Source organism: Anabrus simplex, chromosome 2 (genome assembly GCF_040414725.1).
Source record: "Anabrus simplex isolate iqAnaSimp1 chromosome 2, ASM4041472v1, whole genome shotgun sequence".
Lineage (NCBI taxonomy): Eukaryota > Metazoa > Arthropoda > Insecta > Orthoptera > Tettigoniidae > Anabrus > Anabrus simplex.
The window spans coordinates 867,750,905-867,774,730 of NC_090266.1; the positions used below are offsets into that span (position 1 = coordinate 867,750,905).

The following is a 23,826-nucleotide window of genomic DNA, read 5'->3' on the forward strand; positions in this document are numbered from 1 at the left end:
CTTAATTAAGGCCACGGCCGCTTCCTTCCAACTCCTAGGCCTTTCCTATCCCATCGTCGCCATAAGACCTATCTGTGTCGGTGCGACGTAAAGCCCCTAGCAAAAAAAAATGTTTATGGAGAGGGAAATGAGCGAGTATTTATTATATTAAAATCACGGTGACCCGGCACGTTACATATTTTCGCCCGTCAGTGGTGTAAGAGCGGGCACGTCACATGTTCGTAGCATGGGCACCAGAGTTTACCAGAATGGATCCCTCAAATTTTAAGAATGCATTATATTTCTCTCTCCTAGGACGTGTACATAAATCTGCGTACTGGTATGTCTACTTCAGGCCTTGCCTAACCTTCTGAAAACGATTAAATAGGTAGGAACTACACCCAGATGGCTATTTGGTCTGCCAAGGATCTAAAGTCAAATACATTTTTAAAACAACTAACACGGCTATTTAAACTCCACGGATCCATCCGATTGACTGCTCCCCCGCCCTCTCACTCGTCCCTTCCACTTCTACACTCACGGTTTTCATTGTCAAAATGCTTATAATTGCAGTGTATTTAAACTCACCCAAGTATACAGAAAGTAAAGTCATCCAAGTATATCCGTAATAGATCAACTACTGTAGTTCCCTGTTTTCATTCCAGGCAACTGTTGGGGGTATGTCTTGAGACTACGGTCGCTTCCTTCCCAGTTGTAGCCCTTTCATACCTCGTAATCGCCGTAAGACGTGTCTGCGGGTGGCGCGACATGAAACCAATAAAAGCTTTTAAAAAACCACTGTCTCTAAAGCCATCGGGGATAGCTATCTTCAAGCAGTTGCTACCAACATTTTCACTTTCATCAGAGAAACAGTGGTTTTTACGACGGCCAGAAATACTTCTTGATACCATCTGAGTAGTTAGAAAAGGTAACAGTGCAGCATTTACAGATTAGCTTAGAACTGCAGACTTCATCTTAGTGCTCAAACGCGGTTTTGTTTCAGAAACAATGTATGAATTTATATTAATGCGTGTTTTATACACTGGCTTGCCAAGAGTCATGGGATAGCAGTATTTACATGTAATAATTGGTGGCGCCACCGTACCGTGACGTCACGGAAGTGAAGTCTTTCGAACGGGCATGGCAGTAGCGGGGGTGGGGGAGGGCAGATTGATGGAACACTCCATTGTCGAAGGTGTGCGGGGATTTAACAATCCTCAATCGACGGTATCACGTGTGTAACGGGAATATCTCGTGGAACGCATTACCATCCACAGTGAATAGCGCAATGGGCGACCGTGAATGCTTAATAATCGTTATTAGTTGTGTCTGGCCAGCATTATCCGTGGTAACAGACAAGCTACACTGGCTCAAATCACACCCACATTCGGTGTACGAAGTACAGTACGCATATTCAGCAGGTCAGTGCAGCGTTCTTTAACGTCAGTGGGATGTGGGAACAGAAGACCTTATTGAGTACCCTTGTTAACTCCATGACACCGGGCACAGCGTCTCACATGGGCACATGACGTTGCTGTTTGAACCCTGGAGAACTCGCGACATGTAGCTTGGCCCGATAAGTGACCGTTCCAAATGATTCGAGCTGATGGTTGAGCTCAGATATAGTGCAGGCCCCATGAAGCCATGGACTCCAGTTGTCAACAAGGCACCGTACAGACTGATGCTAGCTCCATACTGATATGGGGTGTATTCACGTTGAATGGGCTGGATTCGGTGATCCATTTGGAAAGGTCATTGATCAGTGACTGCTACGCTAAAGTGTTTGCTGACCACTTGTAGCTCGTAATGGACTTCACGTATCCCTACGACGATGAGATATTCCGGCAGGAGAATGCACAGTGTCGTCGGGCCCCAGTTGTCCAGAATTGGATCAGGGAGCGTTCTGGAGAGTTTCAACGACTGCTGTAGCCGCCTGGTTTGCCTGAAATTAACCCTGTCTAGCATGTATGTATGTGACGTGGAGGTGAGGTCCATTCACACCTAAGACCCTGGACGAACAAACAGCAGGAAACTGTGGGTAGCTATCCAAACGCCATGGGTCAGAATCACTCCACAAGCGTTTCTTCCACTTGTGGAATCGATGCCACGATGAGCTGCTGCACTTGGCCGAAGAAGAGGAGGGGCTACACGATAATAGACCCCTATCTCATGAATCTTGGAACGTCAGTGTGCATTACGCTTGATAGTGGGAACCTGGTGAGACCAACATGACAAATGGCGTAGCACTTCTTTAACCTCTTCAGGGAGCTCACGGTTCATGTGTGACTCCGAAACTCTTATGGCCTTGTTTTACTTAGTATATTAGGGGCCGATGACCTAGCTGTTAGGCCCCTTTAAACCACAAGCATCATCATCTATTTAGTATATACTTCAAGAATTTGTCACTCACGAGAATCACGAGAACTTTCACAGACAGACAAATGGTGATAACTTAAAAAGTAAAAATGTAATATTTGCAATCAACATATACCGGATGGGTAAAAAAACAGGCTCGGAAAATATTTATAGTAGGGCTGACTCGGGATTGACCCTTGTTAATGAACATCACAGATGATGCTGGAAATGGCCTCATCTGAAGAAATGAAGAACTGAGGATCCAAAAGTCCTAACTCCACTTCACTCAGGAACCACCGGCAGAACTCAACACTTAAAGGTTCATCTGGACGCTTTAACGCATGCACAATAGTAAATTTGTAAGGATACAGATGCAGGTCCTCTTTTGATAATTTTTCCTCACAACTATCTCTTAATTCTCACCTGGACAGGTAATCGGCGTTGAGATTTCTTCGGACTTCGTTCCAGGCTTTCCTTAACTCGAGCAATGTTTGCTGGTGTTCCAACTCTTCCGATAGATAACATTTTTATTCTCTACAGAGGCCGTTTCAAGCCATTTTGCCAGTAAGTTTTGTATTGCAAACTTTGCTGGAGGTTTCGTCAAAATACTTCCGTCTTAAACTCTTGCACAAACAGTTCTCCTGTTCATTAACAAGGGTCAGTTGATATACCCTTTGAAATGCCGGCCTCGCGTCTAGAGATACTGTACCTCCCTGTCACATTAAGGTCCCAGGGTCGATTCCAGCGAGGTCAGTGACTTTTACCTGCACCTCAGAGTTGGTTCGAGATCCACTCAGCCTACGTGATTACAACTGAATAGCTATCTGACGTGTGATGGCGTCACCCGTCTAGAAAACCAAGAATAACGACCATGCGTCACCTCATAATTTATTCGCCTTTGGTCTGAGCAGCTGTTGCTTGGTAGGCCAAGGCCCTTCAGGGCTCTAGCGCCATGTGAGGGTGGTGGATAATATTTGAAATTGTCTTACTTTAGATTATGCTGCATATTTTACACACTTTACCTTTATTTCGATTCAAAGTTTTAATAAATTTTAATAACAGATCTGAATTCTAGAAATAATTATTTTAAAATGGGAAGTATGTACCTTCATTGATTGAAGTCATTCGGGAAATAAATGACGTTTTAAGTGATGGTAGAAATTAATTCACCCTGATACTATACGTTTGGCCTGCCAAACCTTTTCATCGGCCACAGCAGATTCCTTTCAGCCTCTTACCCAGTTTCACTCACCACCTTTTTTATTCCACCTTCATTATCTCCTCATCTTAGGTTGGTGTCAGGAATGTCAGGAAGGGCACCCGGTCATAAAAAAGTCATCATTTCATCACGCCTCATCCCCGATCAGGAAAGGGGATTAAGAGGTAGACATTCTTCTACCATAGATTGTCCTGTGGGCAAATCATTATGTAGATATTTACTACATTCTTATCATCACATCTCAAAGAAGAGGACTTTTCACATTGTTCTCCTAGGGATTAAAGGCTTTATTGCTTCATTAAACACCAGCTAAATCCTTTTAAAATATGCTGATATGTATACTGCGCGAGAAGACTTGGAAAGGAACGTAGAGTTTTTTGATCTCAGGAACACCCAGAGTATTTTGTCAACACATGCGTTAATAAAGTACTATTAAGGTATCTTTCGCAAATGTTAACCACAATTAATTACACACACACAAATGAATACAGTTGTTGCATTCGGGAGATGGTAGGTTCGACCTCAATTGTCGTCAGCCCTGAATATGGTTTTCCTTGATTTTCACACCAGGCGAATACTGGATGCTAGGAAAAAACAAAAACCTCATGGCGCAACAGCTCCAAAAGGCGATGGCCGAAGGCCTCCAGATTACGAGGTGTCATGTGGTCAGTACGACGAATCCTCTCGACCGTTATTCTTGGCTTTCTAGACCGGGGCCACTATCTCACCGTCGGATAGCTTCTCAATTGCAATCACATAGGCTGCGTGGACTTCGAATCAGCTCTCAGATTCAGGTAAAAGTCCCTGACCTGGCCGGGAATCGTATCCGCGGCCCCTTTTAAGAGGCAAGTACGCTACCCCTTGAGTTGTACCGTAATTAAAGCCGTGGTTTCTTCCTTCCCAGTCAACCCTGTCCTATATTGTCACCGTAAGGGGAGGCGGTGCAACGTAAATCCAATGAAAGCAGTTCGTTGCAGCTTTCAAACACACGGGGAGTACGTGGTGCTCAGAATCGCAATTTACACTTAATTATTTTTATAATAATAATAATAATAATAATAATAATTGCTTTACGTCCCACTACTTGTTTACGGTGTTCGTAGACGCCGAGGTGCCGGAATTTAGTCCCGCAGGAGTTCTTTTACGTACCGGTAAATCTGCAGGCCCTCGGCTGACGTATTTGTGATTTGTGCACCTTCAAATACCACCGGACTGAGCCAGGATCGAACCTGCCAACGTGTTGCTCAGAAAGCCACCGCCTTAAACTCCTGAGCCACTCAGCCCGACTAATTATTTTTATGCAGACAAATATTTGCTTAAAGATCCGGTGCATCAATGAGTACTTCTTGCTACTGCTTTAACATCGCACACACACATCGAAGGTTTATGGCGATGGAAGGTTGGGAAAGAGGGAAGGTAGCGGCCGTGGCCTTAATTAAGGTGCAACCTCAACATTTGCCTAGTTTTAAAAATGAGAAACCGCGGAAAACCATCTTCAGGGCTGTCGACGGTGGGATTCGAAGTCGCCATCTCCCGAATACAAGCTTAGAGCTGCGTGACCCTAACCGCATGGCCAACTCGCTCGGTGAGTATTTTCCGTTAACTGTCGAATGTTAACTAAGACTATAAACGATAATCTGTTTTTCGACTAAGACTATAAACGATAATCTGTTTTTCGTCGATTTTATGTTACAGTGTGTTTACGCTGATGCCTTGTGAATACGTGGAGGAGCGTTTGAGATATGAGATAATTTTTTATGAGCCTACCGAAGCAGATACAGTATAACCAAGACGTCGGTATCAGTTGTGCGAGGGCCTGCATGCGTGTAACACGCTGTCACGCCGGAGCTGCATGAATCAAGACGTGGTGGAGTGACGACATGCGTGCCCTCGTGACATCTGATCAAGATTCTTAAATCTGACTTGTTAAATGGCGTCAGTCTGTCCCCCATAGTCCGATCATTTACATTGAAGTGAGGACGCGCGAAATGTCTCTATTGTGTGGTCGTCTGGACAGCGTTGATGAAGGTACGTTGAATAAATAAGGTTATGAATGCTAGGTTTGTTTGGTATATGTTATGTAGTCTCGTCTCTTTTCGCAAAGTCGTGTTTTGTCTCTACGTAACCACTACTAACGAAGATTTTGGCTGCCGACCAGTGAACTTTGCTTGTGAACTGGTTTGAATGACAGTTCCATTTCAATCTATGTAGATTTGCTTGTATGTATTTTCTTGCATTATCATTACACCTTGGCACTATATGCCCTCCTTACGCCTGGCAATGAATAGAGTTATGGCCTCTTGCCTTATGTAGGTTACGTAGACTCCAGGTTGACCTTGTTTTCAGTAATTAATTAACAATAATATAAATCGTATTAGTAGTTTCTTTGTTGAGACAAAACGACTGGGACTCCTTGAGCTCCTTGCCAAAGTCGAACTTCCTGTATAATAATAATAATAATAATAATAATAATAATAATAATAATAATAATAATAATAATAATAATAATAATAATAATAACAGTGGTAGTGTTTTGCAGTTGCAGGCGAGTTACTCATTCTACTAAAGGAGACGATGACCTTAGATGTTAGGCCACTTTAAACAAGCACCATCATCATTCTACTAAGAATGTAAATTTAGTCGTGGTGTTACGTCAGTTTCTTTTTGCTATTGGCTTTACGTCGCACCGACACAGATAGGTCTTATGGCGACGATCGGACAGGAAAGGGCTAGGACTGGGAAGGAAGCGGCCGTGGCCTTAATTAAGGTACAGCCCCAGAATTTGCCTGATGTGAAAATGAGAAACCACGGAAAACCATCTTCAGGGCTGCCGACAGTGGGATTCGAACCTATCTCCCGAATACAGGATACTGGCCGCACTTAAGCGACTGCAGCTATCGAGCTCGGTATGTTGTTACGTCAGTATGAGGCTGGCTGTTCTTTCAGCAGTTTTATCATCTCGAAATCTTACAAGATTTATTTAGCCACACTCGTGTCGTAATTGACTGGTGAATGATTTCCTTTCCAGTGCAAATTCCGGCACTGTTTTTAAGACCGGCATTAGTTGAAGGATGATAAGATGATGATATTTATTATTATTATTATTATTATTATTATTATTATTATTATTATCATTACATGCGAATAAGCCCATTAGTACTATGCAAAGTACATACAGGAGTGCATTTGCCTTCCTTTTGCCCATATTTATTTCATTCTCTTACTGTGGGCTTCCTTTCTGTCTTCAGACTAGGTTGTTCCAGTCTTCTTTGGTCTTTCTTCTTGGTCAACTTTCCTTTTGTAAATGTTGGATCTGAAGATTACCCTGTTATTCCTGCCTGTTTCAAATGCTGCTTTGATTTCACCAATCCATTTAATTTTGTCTGTTCTCGCTCTACTCCTGTTTTCGTAGAATTCAGTTATTTGTTTTTAAGTCTCTCTGGGCAGGCCCCTGTTCAGCATAACAGGTGGGGCCGCCTGGGCGAGGTACTGGTCATTCTCCCCGGTTGTATCCCCCGACCCAATGTCTCAAGCTCCAGGACACTGCCCTTGAGGCGGTAGAGGTGGGATCCCTCGCTGAGTCCGAGGGAAAAACCGACCCTGGAGGGTAAACAGATTAACAAAGAAAGAAAGAAAGAAAGAAAGAAAGAAAGTAAGTCTGTCTGTCTGGGTACATTCTTTTAATATGTCTATAGAATTTTAACCTGCGTTTTCTGATGTCACCGTAAATATTTGTGCATTTGTTTTCTTGTTGCCGCTGAATCGGTATTGTCCGTCGGCGAGTTTTGGGCCTAGAATGTTTCTTACGATTTTGCGTTTCTTTTGATCAATGTTTGCTTTCCTGTTCATAAAGACATTCTGGTTTAATTTTTCTTGTGCCTAAAATGATTGGTTGGTGAATTTTGAGGACTAATTTCTGTTTGCGCCATTCTGTTTGTTCGGGGCGTCAACCCATGTGGATCATGTGCCCCTACCGGTACCATATTGTATGAACCTGCGTGTAATTGGAATGGCGGTAGTGTGGAATGTTTTATGTGAGGAAAGGAAGATTAAGGACGTCACTGACACCCAGTCCCCAGGCCAGGGATAATCATTACAATTTAAAAACCCTGTCTCGGCCGGGAATCGAACCCGAGGCCTCCGGGTGACAGGCGGACGCGTTGCCTCCTACACCGCGGAGCCGGACAACAGGCCACTAGTTTTATCGTGTGGAATGTGCTGCCATTTTCCGGTGAACATAGTAACTCTTTTCTCACTCGATGACATTCATTTTTACGTTAGAGCAGCTGGAAAGTGTAACAAGCGTGCGTTTTCTCAGTGGATTTTTTTTTTCAGTGTCGTGTTGTAATATTCTATTGTGAATTGTGTTTTTTATATATGCAAGGCACTATTTTGAAGAGTATGAAGTAAGTGTGATCGCAGTTTGCGATTTTGAAAATGTTTATTTAATAAACTTATTATTATTATAGGCTGCTACAGATCTGCATTGTCTGGCTATCCCTAAACTTAAATTCAACAAATCGACCCCATGCAACTACAGCCCTGATTTTTCACTTATCAGTTATGCTTCTGTTTTGTATTTTACCATGTGGTATCTGTCACAGAATTGATCTCAGTTTTAACGCGCAGTATATACAGTATACTGCATTTTGCCAGTGTTCTGGGATTTGTTCTTTTTCCCAAATGTCTTGCGTGATTTTTGTGATTTCCTTTATGGTGCTTGGGCCTGCTGATTTGAGAATTTCCGTTAGGATTCTCTCTTCACCGGATGCTTTATTTTTATAAGAGGCGCCCTAGGTGGTATGAGAAATGTGAAAATTCAATCCAGTCTCGACAGAATGCATACAACAATTAAAACAGCAAGACAGAGAATAACTATAAATCATTCCTGGCAGTGAGGAAAGAGACAGCTCAATTGATCAGCCAGAGATGGGCTGAGTGGCTCAGGCGGCTGAGACTCTGGCCTTCTGACCCTAACTTGGCAGGTTCGATCCTGGCTCAGTCCGGTGGTTTTTGAAGGTACTCAAATACGTCAGCCTCATGTCGGTGGGTTTACTGGCACCTAAAAGAACTCCTCCGGAAATCGTAATGTCGAATATCGCGAATATCTTAGTTACTATTCTTCGTACGGTTAAACACATGAATCATGGAAGATCGGAAATATTTTGCACAACTTTTTTATGTACAATCTTTAGCTACAGCTAATAGTAACAGAGAAACTATAGATTTCCGTTTTGCTACTTTAATATTGCTAGGCCACTGTGTGCTATTAGAGTAATATACAGTATATTGTCTAGTATATTGTCTGGCTATCCCTAAACTTAAATTCAACAAATCGACCCCATGCAACTACAGCCCTGATTTTTCACTTATCAGTTATGCTTCTGTTTTGTATTTTACCATGTGGTATCTGTCACAGAATTGATCTCAGTTTTAACGCGCAGTCAATTTCAGGGTTGTGAAAATGAGTTTTCTTGCATATTTTGTGGTGAAAACCATGCTCCGCAACTTTTATTTTTGTTGTAGTTTTTGAGAACTGGCTTTCGAAAATAATGTGCCCAAGAACTTGAAATTGCTAAAAACAAGAGTTGAGAAACCGCACTCAGGGTGGCCACTGGAAGTTGAATCGGTTAATTTTGATAGCGATTTGACTACGTGGTATTGCTCGTGAAGCATTAGAACTCGCATTCAGGAGATGTTGGATACGAACACCATCGTCGTTCCAGCGTTGCCGAAAATCTGCTTATCTTAGTGCATTATTAAATACAAAAATCTCTAAATCGTGAAGTTAACTCCATGGAGTCCTTTAAACTATAAACTGCAAGGTATAAACTGCAACCCAATTGGTCGGTGTTGTGCATCAATAATTGACCAACTATCAAAAGATGAATTGACCAGCAGCAATGAAGCCAGAGCAAAATACTAGGTTGGTACAGTTTAAAATACCATTTTAATACGCTGGCGGAAAATGAAATCCCAACACCAAGAAGGTGTTGTGGTAGATAAACGAAATTTGGAATGCGTGTTTGCTTAATCGGAAGATGACTCCTATTCAGGTTTGCGCGGTAGTCGACAAAGAAGGATGCTAGTAGCGCCACTATGACCTTTCAAAGCAAGTTTACTTCAAATACGCGATGTACACTTGGTGAGCGTTAGTCATCGTCCGGTGTTGGCATTGTGAGGTAGGTGTGACTCAAACATGCCTTTAAGGAAACGAAAAAGGCAGTATCAGTAGCTTACTGAATTTGAACGAGGCCGTGTAATAGGGCTACGAGAAGGTGGATGTTTTTTCCGCGATATTGCAGAAAGACTTGGCACAGATGTATCCATTGTGTGTCGGTGTTGGCAGCAGTGGCCATGAGAAGGCATTATCTCAAGAAAATGGTGTTCTGGCCGTACGGGTCACTAGGGAGAGTGAAGATCTCCGTATTTGCCGCAGGGGTATGGTGGTTCGTACTGCATCTGCACCAGCGATTAGAGCTTCAGTTGGCACCAGAGTGACACAGCGAGCTATAAGAAACAGATTACTTGAAGGACAACTCCGAGACCACACGTCCTGTAGCGTTATTCCACAAATTCCGAATTACTGCCATCTGTGACTTCAGTGGTGTCAAGCTAGAGCTCATTGGAGGGCGGAGTGGAGATCTGTTGTGTTCTCAGATGAGAGCTGTTTGTCTTGGTGCCAGTGATGGCCGTAGGTTGGTAAGGACGAGGCTAGGTGACCGCTTGGAACCAAGCTGTCTCCGGCGTCGACACACTGAACCTACGTCAGGAGTAATGGTCTGGAGACAGACATCCTTTGACAGTAGAAGTACTCTTCGTTCTTATCTCAAGAATCGTGACAGCGGATTTGTACGTCAGACTGATGATTGAAACGGCTGCACTGTCATTCATTCGCAGTAATCAATGAGGTGTTTTCCAACAGGATAACGCTCGTCCTCATACCGGTGCTGTAACCCAGCGTGCTCTATAGAGTGTCAACCAGTTGCCTTGGCCTGCGAGTTCACTAGACCTTACGCCCATTCAGCACGTATGGGGCATTATCGGACGACAAATCCAGCGCCATCTAATACCTACTCTAAGCGTTGCTAATTTGACTAAGTGCAACAGGCGTGAAACTTCATTCCACAAAATAACATACGGCACTTGTACGACACAATGCATGCACGTTTGCATTCAAACTCGTGACAACTACAGCGATTATTGATGTACCAACATGTCACATGTCTTCTCGCGCGTGCTTGAACCTGTGACCTGGAAACTTTAATCAAACAAATGTGTTACGCCTACCTAGACAAGTGCTTAGCCTAATTCGTATATCCCTAAACTAATATCTTTTTGTGGTGGGATTTCATTTTCCGCCAATGTTTATTGCTTTTATGTAAAGGAATGGCACTTTATCAAATGTTGCCTTATGACCACTGCTCACTGTAGTTAAATATTAACGAGTTTTCGTAATATACCATCACTCGCGACTGAGCGAGTGGCTGTACAGTTCGGGTCACGCAGCTGTAAGCTTGCTTTCGGGAGATAGTGGGTTCGAACCGCATCGTCGGCAGTCATGAAAATGGCTTTTCGTGGTTTACCATTTTCACACTAGGCAAATGCTGGGACTGTACCTTAAGCCCACAGTCGCTTCCTTCCCACTCCTAGTCCTTTCCTGTCCCATCGTTGCCATAAAACCTATCTCTACTGGTGGGGCGTACAGCATATATATATATATATATATATATATATATATACCAGTTGATGTACCCGTGCTTCGCTACGGAATTCTCAGAAAGACTGACTTTGTATTTTTCCTAACTGAATTGAACATAGGTCATTACAAAAACGTCAGTAGGAATGTAGCGATTGAAAGCAATGTTATCATATAAAATACTCGATCAAATGAAAAACCGCACACTTCCTCACTTTCAACGAACAGTACTACGGTGCCGATCTAAGAGTCCAAAGTTCCAGAGCTGGAATAAGCAGGTCGCAGACTGCCGTGAACACTCCTCTGTCATTATTCCGTCAAATATGCACACTACTCATTCCAATCAGTGCCTCAGAGTAGGGATTGAATAGCTCGAATACTATGATGAACCAGTGTGTTACGTACCAGATATATCAGAAAATGTATGAACCAGAGGAATGGCATGCTAAAGAAGAAAGTTATCTTACTCCCCAGCTACTTCCCGCCATTATACAGGCAGGCTGTTACAGTCGGTACGACCAGGCGAGTTGCCCGTGTGGTTAGGGGCGCGCAGCTGTGAGCTTGCATCCGGGAGATAGTGAATTCGAACCCCACTGCCGGCAACCCTGAAGATGGTATTCCGTGGTTTCCCATTTTCACACCAGTCACACCAGGCTGTACCTTAAAGCCAAGGCCGCTTCCTTCACACCACTATTCATTTCCCATCCCATCGTCGCCATAAGACCTACCTGTGTCGGTGCGACGTCAAGCAAATTTAAAAAAACCATGGTACGCTGCAGTAATCCTATCTATCGGGGATGAGAGGAAACAGAAGACAAAAAGCACATCACAACAAACAATGGTCAATGTAATGTTATTGTTGATAAAGTTTATGAGCTTTCTATATTGCAGGCCTTCACATTAGTTTTCTTTCGACTCTGTGATATTAGGGTGTCTTACAAAATTATTGATATCATAGACTGTAGTTCCTTATTCTCAGACTTTACATACCGATTTTCACTAAATTCTGTTTACGCATTTTCTCGTGACTCGGCGCTGATATGGACCTAGTAACAAAAATCCAAATTCATGAATATCTCTGATTATATGAGGTACGCTAACAATGTTTAAGGCACAAGTGATAGGAAATTTAATAACTTCTTACATAACTACTACTAAATTATGACATAGCTAAAGTTATGTTAGTTATGTAGTATTTATCGATACGACCACTAATAACATAGGTAGGTGAGGGTTATTCTGCCCGAAGGCAGGTCCGAACCTTCGCAGAGGTGTTCCTGAGCCGGAGTTTATGTGCGGTAGGGTGGCCAGTTCCTTTCGGCTCCTCCATTCCCCTACCCCCAGGAACAGCGCGTGGCAACCCATCCAACTCCTGACCACGCCCAATGTTGCTTAAATTCGGAGATCTCACGGGATCCGGTGTTTCAACACGGCTACGGCCGTTGGCACTTATAACATAAATAACTTATTTGTTGAGAATTACATTTCAGGCCTTCCCCTAAACTACCATTTCACTCAACGTGAATAAAATAATTTGTAGCCTAGATTGCAGTGGTTCATCACCCGACATTACATACCGATTTTCATTAAATTCTCTTCAGCCATTTTCTATTGATGCGTCTACAGACAGACAGACAGACAGACAGACAGACAGACAGACAGACAGACAGTACGGAAAAGTAAAAGATTGCATTTCCTTGTTACTGTGGACATGACAGATACAGAAATATCATTCATTTAAAATTCTGAGCAATGTACAGGCAAGACACTTATTTTATATATAGATTACATTTCAGGCCTTCCCCTAAACTACCATTTCACTCAGTGTGAATAGCATTATTGATAGCCTAGATTATAGCGACCTATTCCCCGACTTTGCATACCAATTTTCGTGAAGATACGACCACTAATAAAATAAATATTTGACAATTAAATTTTAGGCCTTCCCCTAAACTACCATTTTTCTCAGCGTGTATAGCCTATATTGTAGCGACTTATTTCCCATCTTTGTCTAGCGATTTTCATTAAGACATGACCACTAATAAAATAAATATTTGAGAATTAAATTTCAGGCCTTCCCCTAAACTACCATTTCACTCAGCGTGATTAAAATAATTTATAGCCTAGATTGTAGCGGTTCATCAGCCGACTTTACATTCCGATTTTCATTAAATTCTCTTGAGCCGTTTTCTCGTGATGCATGTACATACATACGTACATACATACGTACAGACAGACAGACAGACAGACAGACAGACAGACAGACAGACAGACAGACAGACAGACAGACAGACAGACAGACATTACGGAAAAGTACAAAATGCATTTTCTTGTTACTGTGGACATGACCGATACAGAAATACCATTCTTTTCAAATTCTGGGCAATGTACAGACAAAACTCTTATTTTATATATATAGATATATTTTAAAAATCCATTCGTCAATCTTATTAGATAATAAAATTGAAGTCTTTTTTTTCTATGCAGTGCGAAGATTCCGAAATGCATTTTCGGTACTTTATCAGTTGATACGTAATACTTTCAAATTATTTTCGTAAATGTACAGTAATTGATCAAAAGTGCAAAAGTTTTCAAAATTAATCATTCGTAAAATATATGGTGCTTTACATTTAGGACTACTTTCGATCATTGCCTGCGAATTTATTATGTTCGGCGAGCGTTCGAATGGCGCTACTTCTCATATTCAACAGCTATTCAATAGAGGAGCGTTTTTTTCAAAAGCTGATAACTGCATGGAAAGTAGCTTTAAGATATGGAAGTTTTGTCTACACTCGAAATGTTCAGTCTTTTCAACAGTGTTCCTGCGTTTCAAATGTTCATTTTGATATCTTGTAAGCATTACTGCCGTGAAATTATAAGCATCTGTACTGTGTAATTTTTCGACGTGGATAAATTGTGATTTTTTTCAAAATCCGGTAACTATAGGGCATAAATTGTTGCAGGCATCAATATCAGCTGCTGATAAGCAAATTTCTTTCTTCGTTTTTATAATTTGTTGACATATCTCTGCAAAAGGGAAACATATGAGTGTTTGTCTTTCGATACCTAGGTATGTTTACCTTTCTTAAGTCTAGTTATATTTTAAGCATAGATGTATGTCAACAACAACGACCTTATTTCTTCGTTGCGGACAATGTTTGTGCATAAATATCGTTAGAATCTTCTGGCAAAATCTCTTTTTTTCTTTCTGGTAAGGAAACAGTATTCACTGTTCACAAGCTGCATGTGTTATGACCATTTTGAAGCCTTTAACACTCATTTGTTGGTCGACAATAAGTGGAGTGAAAATAAAAAGATAATTTTCCTCTTGCTATTTAGGCTATTTCTTTAGTGTTCGAACTTCTGTCTCAGATATACGAAAATGCAACTTGGATCTTAGTACGAGACGTGAAACTTTCTTGAAGTCCGTTCTTTTCCAGTCCCTACCAAGCGTCTTAACCAGAAATGTTTCTTAAGTATGTCACAGTAATGTTTAGGAAATAGTGCTTCTTCAGTCTGCAGCCTTTTTCTATCTTTCCAAATATCCTCACGTCTAAAACATTTCAATGCATTGACAATAATGTTATTGGATTTACGTCCTACTAACTACTTGTACGGTTTTCGGAGTTCCCGAGGTGCCGGAATTTAGTCCCATAGGAGTTCTTTTATGTGCCAATAAATCTACTGACACGAGGCTGACGTGTATTTGAGCACCTTCAAATACCACCGGACTGAGCCAGGATCGAAGCTGCGAAGTTGGGTCAGAAGGCCAGCGCCTCAACCGTCTGAGTCACTCAGCCCGTCTTTCAATGTGTTAAAGGAAATGCAGAACGTCAGAGGATATTTCATTGGCTGCATTTTCAAAATGAGTTTCTCTAAAGGGTAGCTGCATTTATCGTCCGACTTTTGGTATTGTTGGCCACGGCCCCTGCCTTCCGAATCGTAGCCCTTTCCCATCTTTGTGTTGGCGAAAAACCTTCGATTTGTTAGTGCGATGTTAAACCACTAGCAAAAATTGAATGGGTCAAGTCAAAAAGTGGCAATGTAACATTCCGACAGTCGTCGGAAAACATAAAATAATGGATAGCTTTGTTAATATTGTTTTTTAAAATCCAAATTTGCGTTTGGTTGCACTAAATAAATGCCATATACACACATTCATATACTGGTTTTCCCCATTACATACTAGTTAAGTAAAGAATAATAGAGACAGGTTTAATACTTAGTTTTTGACTTGAGCGTGTGACATGTATACTTGTTACTATAAGGTTACGTTTTCTTTGCACCAGGTAGTGTACAAATTCAAAATTTGCGTTTATTGAAAAACCGCTCCTCAATTGTCTTCGAGAAGGTACCGCAGTTACATTCCTTGTCACCAACCTATCTTATGTCATGACTTGTGTCGGGAACCGAGCTCGAGGTCACTCGAACGGCGGTCGGCTAATCTGTAGACAGTTGTGTTCGACGTAACAGAATACAAAGATAGTTTACAGTGTGTCAGGCGATGATTCAGTTCTTGGAGAGATGAGTGGAGAGGAAAGTAACTGCCGAAGGTCTCTGGAGATACTTTAAATACGGGATTTTGCGTAACACACGTTGCAGTGATGAAGTGGAACAGCTGGCGTTTTTCTAGGTTAATATCCGACGAGTGGCGGTTTGGAAAACTTCACCGACTTGGCAGCTAAACGGTGTATAGTGATGTAAATGGGCGCGGAGCTGGAGACCTCGTATAGCTGATGCCCATAATATTCACTTCCAGTAACCATCGTGGACTTTTGTTTGATACCATGTGCATGTCCAAGCTAATAGAAAAACTTTATCGTGACCGCGATGTGCAGTAAGTGACGATTATGCCAGCCTTCATCACTTGAGCTAAAGGTGTTACAAGTATGCATGCCTGAAATTAAATATGACACAACTGTATGATTGTATAATGCATTTGTTCTTGCATTATCACATTCATTTCCTTTATAATTTCCATTTATTATTCGTTAGATTTCCTAGAACGCTACCTCAAAGTACATCGGTAAAAATATAACTTAAATGAACATCAGTAAATCGGTAATTTTACTGTCTTTGCCAACGGCCGTAGCCGTGTTGAAACACCGGATCCCGTGAGATCTCCGAAGTTAAGCAACATTGGGCGTGGTCAAGATTTGGATGGGTTGGCACCCGCTGTTGGTGGGGGTAAGGGAATGGAGAAGCGGAAAGGAACTGGCCACCCTACCGCATGTAAACTCCGGCTCAGGCACACCTCTGCGGATGTCAGGTTTTACATGTGGGCATCTTTCTATTTCCGCCTATGTGGTTTTTCCCTGACCCTTACTACCCGATTACACCGCTATTGATACCCACCACCACCACCACCACCACATCTGGCCTGGTAACATGCTGAGCATGGGGACAGGCATATACTCCTGTAGTATCACTTCCCACTCTTCCCTGCTTAGAAATTAATAGCATGTCGGAGGCCATGTGGATTGAGCCGATGGTCACGCGGGGGGAGCGGGCTTCGTCCCCCCCCCCCCCGAAAATATCACCTCTGCGGAGGTTCGGACCTGCCGTCGGGCAGAATACACCCTTAACTTACCTACTGTCTTTGAGGAGTCAGACTTTTATAATTAACACAAACACCATATTCAAACGTTTTGTAAGTTTTCGTTGGCAACAAAACATCTCTGGATGATGTGTGTTTTCAGACTTTCAGACTGTTTTCAGACAAGGTATTCATACCTGAAGAAACTCCGTTCAGACATCGGAAGAAGTTGTGGAGGCAAATTTAAACTATATATCTGTATGTCTTGTGAACATTCCAGGTCGAAATAAGTTTTAGTGCGTCGATAACATCGATTAGCCAACATTATTTCAAGTTTTACACTGGAAAGTCGCTTGCCATTGACCAGGATCCCCCCGTGTAACTAGCTTTCATAGCATATATGACTGATGATTCAGTCACTTTTTGCCAGTTTTCCAATAATATTTTCAGTGCCTTTATAGTCGGCCTTTGGTGCAGGGGGTCCTGGATTCGACTTCCGGCTGGGCCAGTTATTTTGGCCTATCTGGTTAATTCCTATTACGCAATTCCTCACCTTAATGCGTGGTGTCCGGAAATTTGCGGTAGTTGATATACTTGTGCCCACTCACAGAAATTCCTCAGCAGTCACCTGATTATATGTTGACTTTCCGTATACTTCCTGTAAATATAACCAAACCATTGTAAAGTGCACAACGATTTGCCGTATTAGTAACTGTCAATCCTATTACAGCACGCAACAGTAAATGCTCACACCAGGAAGTTTCGATATAGGATTGTGTTTGTGGCTGAAGGTATCAGTCTCTAAATGACGCCCGCGAGAGAAGAATGTTGGGAGCAGCCCAGGCAAGTTAGCGGGGATACCCCGAGATTAAGCTAATGAGGGCCACCCCTTTTTGCAGTAACCGCAAATGTCCTATGACTGCTGGGAAATTTCTGTGAGGGGGCACATGTTTATCTCGGTGAACGCAAATATCCGGCAACCTTAATACACAGCTCTTCATTTATACATATTAATGAATGCACCCTTCCACTAGAGCTGGGAACGGTAGGAGCGGAGCAGTTGTTTTTCGCTCTTCCTCCGTAGGACTCCGGTAGTCCTCCGATTGGATTCACTGGCGGAAAATTCAAATGCTTTAATGTGGGCAGTGTTGTAACAGTGATCTTGGGTGGAATTACAATTTAGGTTTTAATACTAATTCTATGCCCTTGCAAATGCATTTACAATATTATTAATAGTAAAAATGTTTAAGTAGTAATTATATTCCATTCCATGTAAACATGTATTATGTACGATGCTCTTCCATGAATTATACTCGTAGCTCGTCTATTACTGAAGAGTAAGAACTGATTGGAATTTTTTATATGCTGTGCCGGGCTGAGTAGAGCGTTGGCCTTCTGAGCTCAAGTTTGCGGTTTCAATTCCGACTTCGCTCGGTGGTACTTGAACGTGTTCAAATACGACAGCCTCATTGCGGCAGGTTAACCGGCAAATTAAATAACTCCTTGTGGGACAAAAAGCCGGCACCACGACGTCGCAGAAAACCACAGAAGTGGTTAGTGGGACGTACAATAATAATAATAATAATAATAATAATAATAATAATAATAATAATAATAATAATAATAATAATTTCCGTGTACCCTCCAGGGTTCGTTGTACCCTCGGACTCAGCGAGGGATTTCACCTCTACCGCCTCAAGGGCAGTGTCCTGGAGCGCGAGAATTTGGGTCGGGGATACTTTGTTTTTACAGTTTGTTTTACGACGCACAGACACAGATCTTATTGCGACGATGGGATAGGAAAGGCCTAGGAGTGGGAAGGAAGCGGCCGTGGCCTTAATTAACGTACAGCCTCAGCATTTGTCTTGTGTGAAGATGGGAAAACCACCTTCAGGGCGTCCGATAGTGGGGCTCGAACCCACTATTTCCCAGATGCAACCTCACAGCTGAGCGCCCCTAACCGCGCGGCCAACTCGCCCGATGGTTGGGAGGAGGACCAGTACCTCGCCCAGGCGGCTTCACTTGCTATGTTGAACAGGGGACTTGTGGGGGTGGGGTGTGATGGGACGATGGGAAGGGATATACTAGGAAGAGGGGGAAAAAAGCAGCCATGGCCTTACGCTACGTACCATCCCGGCATTTGTATGGAGAAAAAGTGAGAAACCACGGAAAACCAGTTCGAGGATGGCTGAGGAGGAAATCGTACGCTCCTCTACTCAGTTGACCTCCCGAGGCTGAGTGGACCCCGTTCCAGCCCTTTTCACTTTTCAAATTTCGTGGCAGAGCCCGGAATCGAACCCGGGCCTCCGGGGGTGGCAGCTAATCACACTAACCACCGATTGGTTTCTAAGCAACAGTTTACAACCGGAGAATACCGGATGGAGCGCTGCACTCGCACTACCGATTGCAATCATAGGAGCAACTGCTCCGTTTCCAGCTCTACCCTTGACATAGAATTGGCGCCAGGAAAGGAATTCGGGTGTAAAACTCGGATTAATTCACATGTAGTGCCGCTCCAAGTAATTAAAAAGCCAAGAAGAAGTTGTTTTGTTGTTATTGATGTTGTTGGTGGTGGTATTTCTTCAGTCCCTTTACTCTTTGTTCGCTTTAAACCACTCTGTTGCACAGTTTTTAGTGCATCGCTAAGTTAGTTCTTCAGATTCCAGGTGGTATATTCCTTCCGATGTTTTACTGAAGAGTCAGTATCTTGAGCAGTCGCATCTTATTTTTCTCATTTTTGTTGTTATTCCTGGCCTTTTCCTAATTACTCGGCACTACATGTGGATTAAGTCCAGTTTTACTACCGGATAACTTTCCTGACGCCAATCCTATGTGGAGGGATGAATTCACTATTGCATATGCCTGTAGTGATTGGTAGTGTGATGTTCTATATATAAAAATGAAGATATATATTAAGACGACTGCTAACACCCAGTCCTCGAGTTAGGGGATTTAACCAGACGCCGCTTAAATCGCCGGTCCGGCCGAGAATCGAACCCAGGGCCCTCTGAACCAAAGGCCCCTACTCCTGCAATTGAGCCAAAGAGCCGAACAAGTTTTCTTCACCTTGTTCTAGGTATCTCTTTGGTCGCTGAAACCACCCTGGCTCTTTGTTTTGGTCAGGGCCGGATGTCCATCCTGAAGCTATGATATTTCAGGTAAAAAAGCCACCTCAGTGTCGACTGTCTTAGCCATCCGAGGAGAAAACCATCAACTAAGGCATTGTGCTAATCACGAATCCCGGCTCCCACTCCTTCAGTAATCGTCCCTAAGGGAACAATCGGTGCAGTGGCATAAAGCAACGTCGAGCGTAGTTCCTCGGCTAGCGAGGACCGGAAGGAGGAGGACCTGGAGCATGGGCAGTTACTTTCAAATTTTGCACCAAGTAATTGGGAAAAGGCCGAGAAGAACAAAAATAAGATGCGATTGCTCAGTATACTGACTTCAGGACAACTTTGGAAGACACCTTTCTTTTATTTACAGATTAGTTCGTTGATATCTGGTTTGTTGCTCGGGTGTTTGTGGATCACATAGTTAAAAGAAGGTGCGGGCATGAATGGGTCTCTCTACTACAACCAAAAGATTAATTCAAAGCTTTACAATTAGAGTTATATTTCTTTCTTTTTTTTCAGAAGCAAAATTTTAACAAAACAAGTCGCTCAGCGACGGAACAGGATTTCAGGTACAAAACTAGCTCGATAGCTTGGATACAAGATAGGAGAAATCCGAAACATCAACAAAATTGCCAATTAACAATACGAGCTTAACGCTCCCAATCGTACAAACTTTACTTGAGCACTATGGCTCCATCCACTCAATAGTCAAGGAGAGAGGTCTCCCAATTTAATTTACAGAGTAAACTAACACCTCTTCAAGAATAGAAAGAGCATCTATGTTGTATGAATTTATCCAGGATACTGCGCTCCGAACCTAATACCCTTACTGCCTTCTCAAGGCAAGCTTCAACTTATATATTTACAACCAGAGCATCTTTGCTCGCTAAAATGTACACTTTCCGGGCCTCTCGAGGCACAACCTACATTTTACAATTCAAACATAATTCACTGTCTTAAGCACTCAACAGTCTAACCACTTAACATAAATGATTGAATTTTACAGGAGTATCGAATACTCATTCTACCGGGCCTTGGTGGGAAGGAAAAAAACACAGGTTAAAGTTACTGGCCCAAGAATCAAAATAATGCGGAGGCGGACACTTGCACTCCTTAGAAACTTAAAACCGTAGTTGGGCTCATTGCCCGACGTTACAGAGGCTAATCCTATCCTACTGAGGTGACTAGATGGAGAAAATTTAAGTTAGAGACAGAAAACGTTACAAAATCATAGTCGCCTCGAGTCAAGTTGATAGGGAACTCGAGAGTGTGTCACACTTTCTATTCCCGAATTTAAGCTAAGTGCTTTTCGGCTTGTTTGAAATTTACAGTAGAAATTTACATTTTTAGAAGATTGGAAATTTAAGGTTACATTATTAAAGATAGGAAACCTTTCCCTCGAGCTAGCTTTCAGAGGCTATCACATAGTAATTAAATAGCTGTCATTACCTTAATCTGCAGTAAAGCTCCGCCTCCTCTATTAGCACACAGTCAGTAAACTGGACGATCAATAAGACAATGTGGCTCGAAAAGGTACCAGCTTTTATACCCGAGAGGAAGGTTCTAGAGAGCTCTGAGCTGAGGCCCGTCATCCCCCCAATTTTTATTGGATAATCAAATAGGTAGAAGATGAAAATTATTGATGGAAAAGTACATATACAAAATTTTCTATTGGTGAATTTTGAAGTTGGCGGAAGAGATCGACGTATTGATAACTTTAACACACAAGAAAAACAAAGAACAATCAACTCAGTGCAGTAAACCTGAAAAAAAACTTTAGGATTTTAATAGTTCCTCTTCACACTAGAGGGCATGACAAACGCTTTTTAGTAGACACATCTGTGAAGAAAAGTTTAAACTTCTTGCACAAGTTGTTGCAAGTTTATATTGAAGATGGCATTCTTCAAGGCGCTTCATTTGAATGAACGGGGCGGGTGTACCTCGCGGTACAATTATTATTATTATTATTATTGTTATTATTATTATTGTTATTATTATTATTGTTATTATTATTATTATTATTATTATTATTATTATTATTATTATTATTATTATTATTATTATTATTATTATTATTATTATTATTATTATTATTATTATTATTATTATTATTATTATTATTCGCTGGTGCTCGAATACACAACCTTGAGCTACGCTACGCAGTCGGTCGGTCGGTCGTGCACTGGTTCAATTTGCCACTGGCCGTTTACAAATGTCATTTTCTACTGATAGACATGTGCAGTAACTACAATACAGTGCCTTCCATTCTACCCCATAGTGGGTAGTTGGACGTATGTATGCCTTGGATTATTAATTCACAGCGACCATGCATAATTTTACTGGCCGTGAATTAGTTCATTAAGCGAGGATCCCGTTCTGTCATAATACGGAGCCTAGCATTAGCCCAACCAAGACTAACTACAACGTATCAGACCTTAATGCAGAATCCAACATGGCGGATACATTGGGCCACTGTCTGCTGTGAGATGCAGCTGGATATTCATTTCTAATAATATAATTAACGCCGATAACGTTCATAAACTTTGTAAATAAGAGTTAGTATATGAAATATAAATAATGTTTCCATAGTTAGAAAACACGAAACTGTTTAAAATAATATACCAAAATCGAAACAAGTATTCGACCAACTTAAACTTGTGCCAGTACATTGAGGATGACAAAATTTAAGCAATTAATATTCGTTAGTGAAACAGCAACGCACAAAACATTACAAGAAAAACACACAAACATCCACAACAGTGAAATGACATACCGTACTCAGTAAATAAGATATTCAGCAACCAAGACTACTTTCAATATGCACATGACTCACTAACATAGCCGTACAGTCAGTACACTTGAAAATAACAAAATTAAACCAACATTCGTTGGTAAACCATATCAATGCACAACATATTACAAGTAAAACACAAGTTGCACAGGACAGTGAGATAACTTTATCAACAAATACACATTCAGCAGCCTAGTCCTACGTGAAATATACAGTTAGGGGTTTATTTGTAAGAAAATCATCTTATTTCCAATGACACTACTCGAGATTAGAGACAAGTATAACTAAACTGACAGGTTACCTGTTAAAGAGGATCATTTACTGCTGTCTGGCTCCATGGCTAAATGGTTAGTATGCTGGCCATTGGTCACAGGGGTCCCGGGTTCGATTCCCGGCCCCGGCAGGGTCGGGAATTTTAACCATCATTGGTTAATTTCGCTGGCACGGGGGCTGGGTTTATGTGTCGTCGTCATCATCACTTCATCCTCATCACGACGCGCACGTCGCTTACGGGAGTCAAATCTAAAGACCTGCGCCTGGCGAGCCGAAGATGTCCTCGGACACTCCCGGCACTAAAAAAGTCATACGCCATTTCATTTCAGAACTGTCTTATTGGAATGTGTTTAAGGGACTGTGTGTGTGTGTGTGTGTGTGTCAGCCTTGAATATGTTTTTCTCCGTAGTTTCCCATTTTCACACGAGGTAACGGTGCTTCTTCAACAGTCCTAGGCATAAGACCTACCCGAGTCGGTGTGACGTAAAACAAATAGCAATGTATATACGATATATATGGACGGTGCGCGAGCAATACCTCGTATCCCACAGTGTTCTTCCTATCCATTATTCTCATTGAGACTAGTCACGCCTCCCAACCGCAGTCCATCAGAACTGTTCTTTGCACTCATTTTCGTATGCCAAAACGTAAATGAAAATGAACCTTATTGTATTGTACTGTACTGTAGGAATGTATATTTTCATTACGTAATTACGCAATCCTACAGTAAAGTGCATTTAAGGTTCATTTTCCTTTACACACAACCACAGGAAAATGAACACAACTGGCGTTGTTCTGATGGATTGCATATCCATGTGTGGCTGGGAGGCGTGACCAGTCATAAGGGGGATAATAGATCGA

At 42.0% G+C, this 23,826-nt stretch overlaps 1 protein-coding gene across 6 annotated transcripts in view; it reads left to right on the plus strand.

Annotated features, from left to right (window-relative positions):
• Positions 1-23,826, plus strand: part of Pfrx (6-phosphofructo-2-kinase) — a 656,010-nt gene that overhangs the window by 368,838 nt on the left and 263,346 nt on the right. Inside the window, exon 1 of one of the 6 annotated variants that reach the window (XM_068226310.1) lies at positions 5,327-5,581. The exons of the other annotated variants lie outside the window; for them this stretch is intronic. Coding sequence (XP_068082411.1) covers positions 5,542-5,581 — 40 coding nt within the window. The 5' untranslated portion in view covers positions 5,327-5,541. Of the gene's footprint in view, positions 1-5,326; positions 5,582-23,826 lie in introns of those variants that run through there. 6 annotated transcript variants of the gene reach the window in all.